This window comes from Petaurus breviceps, unplaced genomic scaffold, assembly GCF_028583685.1.
Source record: "Petaurus breviceps papuanus isolate PSGF00001 unplaced genomic scaffold, PetGlider_PUasm1.0 90617, whole genome shotgun sequence".
In the NCBI taxonomy this organism is placed as follows: domain Eukaryota; kingdom Metazoa; phylum Chordata; class Mammalia; order Diprotodontia; family Petauridae; genus Petaurus; species Petaurus breviceps.
The window spans coordinates 3,744,355-3,751,973 of NW_027187287.1; the positions used below are offsets into that span (position 1 = coordinate 3,744,355).

At 43.7% G+C, this 7,619-nt stretch overlaps 1 protein-coding gene across 1 annotated transcript in view; it reads right to left on the reverse strand.

Annotated features, from left to right (window-relative positions):
- Positions 1-554: 554 nt before the first annotated feature.
- PVALEF (parvalbumin like EF-hand containing) overlaps positions 555-7,619 on the reverse strand; it is a 9,914-nt gene continuing 2,849 nt past the window's right edge. Inside the window, exons 3-4 of the mRNA XM_069063941.1 lie at positions 7,177-7,292; positions 555-601 (exon numbers count right to left, since the gene is read on the reverse strand). Of these exons, the coding sequence (XP_068920042.1) occupies positions 555-601; positions 7,177-7,292 (163 nt within the window). The remainder of the gene's footprint in view (positions 602-7,176; positions 7,293-7,619) is intronic.

The window sequence follows — 7,619 nt, forward strand, 5'->3', positions numbered from 1 at the left end:
AGGGCACTAAGAAGTCTGGTTAATCCTGGGTGCTCCATTCTTTGTGTCTTGGGGGCAGGATAGGAGGGAGGGATGAAGAAGACAAAGCGAAAGCAAGGGGTGTAAGAAGTCTTTGTCTCTCCTTTAGGTACCAGTAGTATGAGTAGGAGCCAGCAGGATGGCAAGTTTGGGCCTAGCCCCAAGGATGGCTGTGGGTATGTATTGAATATATGGACAATTATACTTAAATTAGTTTGCTTACCAATCTTTTCTCCTTTGTTCAATTCCATTCAATTGAACAGACATTTATTAATGCCTACTGTGTTTAAAGCACTAAGATGTGCAGGGGAGACAAAGGCCAAAACAAGAGACACTCCTAGCCCTCAAGGGGCTAACATTCTGTTTCCGGGATAAAAGTTGTGCCTGCCTCGGTGCTGATCACCAGTGGGTGTCTTATTCCTCCTCAGGCTCTCTGCCCCACTGTGTGTGCAGGTACAACCCAATAACTTTCTCAAAGCTGAAGGTAAGTAGGACTGGATACACTTGGGTGAAGAGCAGCTGGGGGTCCGTCTTCTCTATTTCTTCTTTGGAATCTTCTCATTTTTGACCATGTCAGAGAATTCTGAAGGGGGAAGAGAAAGGTAATGAATCCCTCATGTGATATGCCCTTTGTCTCAAAGCCCCATTATACCTTATTGGTCCTTGCAACAACACGTTGAAAGAGAGATAGGGAAGGACCATTGTGCCTGTTTTACATCTAGGGAAGCAGAAGCTCAGAAAAACTGGGGGATGGCTAAGAGACACAGTGAGTGCAAAGGCAGGACCTGGGGTCTCCGGGGTCTTCCAAGTGCTAACCTAATGGCCAGAGAGGAATAGAGAAAGATGCTGGGACCTGAAAGGGAATGTCCATGGGAAGCGTTAGGAAGGGACGCTGTGTACCTGCAGTAGCATTCCATATAGTCAGTGTTCTACATTGGGCCTCATGGGGAGGGTCACTGCTGTGGTGCAGGAGAATTTGGAAGCTATGCGGCAGTATTCCTGCTGGTTAGAGGACAGTGGTGGGTGGGTCCCTGTACAAGATTCAGATTGCTCCAGATGTCAAAGATTGGAAAACTTCTGTCCATTCATGGTACAGATTCCCAGGATGCCATGAACCTAGATCAACTCAGGTTCAAATGCTAGCTCTGCCATTCAGTACACATGTGATCTGGGACAAGTCACTAAGCTGCTCTTGGCCTCAGTTTCCTCATCTGTCAAAAAAAGGGATTGAACTAGGTATCTTCATGTCCCTTCTGTTTCTGAATCTATGATCCTGTCTCTCCTCTGCTTCCTAGGGCCTTAAGAAATCTCGTTGTAGAGTCTGAAAGTGCCCTGTACACAGCAGACACAATAAATGATAACTGAATTGAAGCGACATTAAGTATTTTCTACCTCCTCAAATGGTTTTACAATGCTCTGATCGCCCCTTTGCTGCTTTAATCCCTATCTTATATCATTATTATCTGAGTACATGTATCCCCCTCCCCCAGTAGAATGTAAGCTCCTAAAGCGTAGAGATTTTTTTTCAGGGTTTTTTTCTTTTACCCTTACTGCCTAAACCAAAGTAGCCACTTACTAAACATTTATTGAGCCCTAGTAAAAATGAAGGGGTTAGACCAAATAGATGGATGATCTCTAAGGCCCTAGGGCATCATGATTTTAGGTTTAAAGTGAACTCACCAACAGCACAACTTGTAAATACATGAAAACCCAAAGGGTGAGATAACAGGAGTGGGCAGAAATAGAGGGAATAGAATCAAAGGGCTTTGATCAAGGTCAAAGGGCAGCTATTTATCCTTTCCAAAATCCAGAGAGATAGCATCCTCAGGGAGCATGTATCTTTGTTGCTGGTCCCAGGGCTGCCTCCTGGCTCCCAAACCTAGTAGCTTGTCTCCCTACAGTAAATGAATGGAACCAGGAGGGTCAAGGCTAGGATTTTAGCAAGACAGAACCATTGGGACCAATGGGGAGCTCCAGGAGGTGACCCTTGAGTGCTTCAGAGTTATTCAGGGATTCTGTTTTAAAGGGACAAGGATGTTTCTCAGCTGACCAACATAAAATATCTTCTTCTAATCAAGTACTTCAAGAATATTGCATTCTGGGGTGGCCAGGTAGCACAGCGAGTAAGAGCACCATCTCCAGTGTCAGGAAGACCTGGAGATCTAATCCTGGGCTCAGACACTTAGCACCCACCCAGAAACACCTGGCCGTGTAACCTTGAGCAAGTTACTTAACCCCGATTGCTTAAAAAAAAAAAAAGAATATTGCATTCAGTCTTGGGTTCTGTGTTTCAGAAGAGATAAATGGGAACACATCTAGATAGGACACTTTGGGATGATGAGGGGACTTGAAGCAGACAGAGGAGAATTGGGCTGAAAGGAAATAAGGGAGTTTAGCCTGGATAACAGGAGACTTGCAGTTCCTGATAACCATCATAGCGCCTTGCTCATAGTGGAGGCTTTAATAGTTATTTGTTGAATCTAATTGAATTGGAAAACTTGAAAAGTTATCCCCTGAATCCTCATCCCTAAGAAAACTCCACTAATTTCTCTTCTCCGGCTCCAGAGCTGCTGAGTATCTGTCTGTCAGTGGAGGAAAGTCAAAAGATTGAGCTAATTTCATCCACTTCAAATGTATGGTACATAAGCTTAGCCAGGCCCTCTCTGCTGCTCTGAAAATCCCATTTTATCAGCTCTTTATCTCATTGCCCACAGCAGTTGTTCCAAGCTTTTTCCCCTCTTCCCTGGCATTGTTAACCACCACACTTAAAGCAGCTGACTTAGCTTTGTTTCACTGTGAAGACTGAAACCACCAGAAAACAGCTTCCTCAGTGCGCTGTTCTTCAGAACTATTTTGCAGTACCTACTCAACTACCTACTATCGCCTACTTCTCTCTAATGTAAGTGTTATCCTTATAAGGCTAATTTCTTGACCTGGTTCCCCTTTCTCCATCCATCAGCTTTCAAGCCATCTTTCCCTTTCCTCTGGCTTCTTCCACATCTGCCTACCAATATGTTCAATCGTCAAAACATGTCTTCCCTTGACCCTTCCAGCTTTCTTCTCCCCTGCTCTACTAACCTTGAGAAAATTATCTTCCTCCTCCACCTCAGGTTCCTCACTATTTATTCTTGCCTCGCCTTACTCCTTCCTACCTCCTACTTCAAACTGCCATCACTGAAACTAGTCTCTCTAAGATCATCAGTGATGCCCTAATTGCCAAATCCATTGGTCTTTCATTTTCAGTATTCATCCTCCTCCTCATCTCTACGTACTTGACCCCTTCTCTTAGTGAATGTCTTTTTTTCCTTCCTTTGACTCCAGAGACACCACATTCTTTTAGTTTTATTCTTATCCTTCGAATGACTCTCTCGTTGTCTCCTACTATTGCTCATCCTTTCCTAGAATGCAGAAAGTTCTCTGCCTAGTCCTCTTCTCTCTCTTGACTTTCTCTTTCGGCAAATGTTTTCATTCCTCTGCCATCAAATTCTATGCAGACCCCTCCCACATCTCTATTTCCAGTCATGAATTCCCTTCTGAACCCCAGACCCACATCTTTTTTTTGAGGGGAGAAGGCAAGGCAGTTGGGGTTAAAGGTCACACAGTAAGTATGTGTAATGGGAATGTAAATTTTGAAGATCTTCCCTGCCCCTAGGCTAAAGTGCACCTGGAGCCTGGGGTGGGAGGCTTGTTTTTCAGTAGATACTTCTTGATTGGCCAGTGGGTCCAGAAGGTTGTTACGTTCTCTGAGCCAGGAGAAGGCTATATAAGCCCTGATGTATAGCTTTGTTTTGGGGGCTCACTTTGAGAAGTGTTCTGTGATTTGATATGGATTCTGGGAAGCCGTTGTCCAGAGCCCCCCGGCTTTGAAAAACCCAGATGTTGATTTGGTATGGATGTAATGGTTGGACAGTTTGGAAATCTGTCTACTTGATCTGTTTCTGTCTTGATAGTTCTGCCTGTATTCTTTGAAGTTCAGGGTGCTGACCTTTTTCCCCTGAACGAGGTAAACATACATGTTTGACTGATTAAAGTAAGCTTGTTAACCCATTTTGAGTTGCTTTCCTTTAACAAAGCAGATCCAAGAACCTGTATGGGCAGCCACCCTGAGGACGCTTGGTGTGCTTGCTGCTACAGTATGTCAAGTGTCTAATGTTGGATTTGAATTCAGGTCCTCCTGACCCCAGGGCCCGTATTCTATTCACTGCACCACCTAGCTGCCCCAGACCCACATCTTTAAATGCCTACAGAACATCTCCACCCAGAATTCCCACTGGCACACCAGACCCAACATGTTAAAAAAAAGAAATAAGCTTAAGCACATCCCCAGGACTTCATTCTCTATGATGCTCAGAGAACATTGCTCATTGGAAGAAGTTTCCTCAGAGACTGTATATCTAGATGGAAAAGCATTGATGTTAACAGGTGAGAATTCTTATTAATCCTTAAGGTGGGAAGACTTGTAGGGGAAGAAGTTTGAAAAAGAATGTAACCAGAGCAAAAAGGTGAGCAGAGGGACAGCTAAACTCACTAAACTAAGGTCAGCAGAGAAGAAGAAAACAAAGAGGTGCCTCCTTAGAGTGTCTGCAAGGTGTTTCCAAACTCAGGTGCCTTGGCAAAAGCCTGATGACTCCGTAGCCAATGAGAGGAATGGCTGTACTCAAATGGCTTCAGTGGATTTCCATACCAGCTCCCAAGATCAGAATGCAATGAGACACAGAACAAACAACTCTTTCCTTCACTCCATGTGCCCACACAGGAGAGAAAGCATCCTCACCCCCATAGAAATTTTCCATTTCCTCTGTTTGCATATGGAGGCTAAAAATTCTTATTACTTTACTCTTGGTGCCCCATTGGGGTAATAATTGGGAAAAATTTAACAAAATAAATGAAAATTCAGTAGAACACAGATAATGTTAATATGTGGGTTTCTAAGTCAATATGAAGCCTGTAGGGATTTTTATATCTTGTTTAGTGCCCCACCCCTTCTATTTGAATTTGACACCAGTTCTTTACAGCACTTTACACCTTCCTTTAATCTGGATGTAACCATGTCACTCCCCTGATCAAAAAGTCTTCTGTGGCTCCCTATTGCCACCCAAAGCTCAAACACTTTTCCTGGCATTCGAGGACCTTTACAATCTGGTGTCCTATCTCATATTACTCCTGTTCATTCAGTCTACAGGACCATGAGTCTATCCCAATCCTCATGACTGAATTATTCTACTTTAAATTTGTTAAACTCCTTTCCTTCCTTTAAAACCTTAATAAAATGCTGTCACTTTCACCTTCACCCATGAACTTCAAATAGCATTTCTTTTACAACTCTCTAATAATAATGATAACTGATATTTGTACAGCACTCTAAAGTATGCATTCTCATTTGCTGGCAATGGTGATCTTGTAAGATGAGAGAAATTATTTACTATTATATTAATAACCAAAGATTAAATTGGCATCCAGGCTTTATTCCTTAATTTCCTCATCAATGCCCAGTTCTTGTTAAAAAGTCATTCTCTAGGGGCGGCCAGGTAGCACAGCAAGTAAGAGCACCAGCCCCAGTGTCGGGATGACCTGGGGATCAAATCCAGGCTCAGACAACTTAGCACCCACCCAGAAACACCTGGCCGTGTAACCTTGAGCAAGTTACTTAACCCCAATTGCTTAAAAAAAAACAGTCTCTAAAGATCATGACTGATAGATGAGATTACCCCCACCCTCAAAGAACATGCTCTTCAGTTTTGAACAGGACCCCACCAAACAGGAGACTTTATTTTTGTTTAGGGTACAAATAAAATCCAAGTTCTTATCCTGGAAAAAGAGCGCCTATCCTTGTACCCCCTTCACTAGAGTTTAGGGTCACTCACTTCATGAAGGAGAAAACCAACCAGAGTGGTATGGATGAAGATGAATTCCCCTATCTGGATTGTTGGAAGTGACTGAGTCTCATGATTAAAATATGTTCTCAGTAGGAGGAGCTGAAGACTTCTAACCCACCTCCTCATCAAATATCCACCAATTAGAGTCGATTTTCACTTGTCAGGGGCAGTCACTTTCAAGAATTATTTATAACTTTCAGGCTTTCTATGGGTCATCTTTGGTTACTAAGAGAAACCACTGACCAGCAGTTTATTGATTTCCAGATAACTTAATTAAGATAACTTAATTATTAATTAATAACTTAATTAATAACTTTAATTAATTAAAAATTGATTACTAATTACCCAGAAATTCTGTCTTGGGGTTTTTCGTTCATCACAAAAGTAATTCTGGTATTCTCCTACATATGAAGCAACTAGATGGCACAGTGGATAGAGGGCTGGACCTGGACTCAGGAAGATGGGAGTTCAAATGTCTGGCCTCAGACTCTTAGCACTATGTGACCCTTGGCTGTCAATCAACCTCTGTCTCCCTCAGTTTCTGCAGTTGTAGGATGAGGACAGCAAACATCTCACAGGGCGGTTATGAGGGTCAAACGAGCTCCTGCTCGTAAAGCACTTCACACAGGCCTGGCTCACGGTGGATGCTCCTTCCTTTCTCCCCCATATAAGGAAAGTGACGCTCCGAGAGCTCAGTGAACTTATGTGCTGGAGCTGCACCCCCTGCTAGACTGTAAGTTCACTGAAGTCAGGGGTGATGTCTTGTTTAAACTGCGTCATCCCCAGTGCAGCCGAGCAGAGTGTTCTGCACATAGTAGGTGACTGGTGAAAGGTTTTTGAATGAATACTTGGTCCTAAGGATGATATCTAGGACAAGGCAGTTGAACTTACAGGAAAGTAGACTTTGAATCAGCGTAAAGAAAATTGTCCTGAGACTGAGAGCTAGTTAGTAATAGAATTGACGGCCTCAGGAATACCAAGTTCCCTTTTCTAAAGGCATTCAAGTGGAAGCTAGCTGACCTTTTTGTCAAGAGTATTGTGAATAAGAGCTATACTTTGGGAAGGGATTTATAGTCTAAGTAACCTCCAAGGTATCTCCCAACTCCGCAGCTAGGCAGGTGTGCTCTGGGGCCATGTAAATCCCATGAGGCTAGGCTGGCAGGACCCTGAACCTGAGCCTGGGCATCAGGTCCTTCACTGCAGAGCTAGCCATTAGTTTGTCTCCTCACTATCACCCCAGAATCTCTCCCACCTCTTTCCCTTCAGTCCCTGTACTCCCAACCTTCAAAGTTGATCCGTCCATCTCCATCTGTGTCAGCTGCCTGGATCATAGCCTCAGCCTCTTCATCAGTCAGGGGGGCTGCAGGGCCAGTGCTGGGGATTGTGGACAGGATGTACCTGTGAAGCAGAGATCCCTGGACCTCAGAGAATGGGAAACTTTGGAAGAGGCAGAGTATAGAGGTATGGGATGTTCTTAGGGCTTTGGATCTAAGTTGTCTATTGGTTTTCTTACTCCCAGAGGAGGCTGTGGACACAGCCAAGGGCTCTTGGGGATGGTGAGTGATCAGATGAGAAGAGATTAGAATGGGGTAATACCTGTTTCTTCTGTCCTGTCCTAGTTATATAGAGGCAGGTTATGTGGGTAGGAAGAACAGATCAAGTACAACAAAGGGAGAAAGAGAGTATGTATTCCTGTCCAATTGTCTGTGAACCTTTTTATGCCCC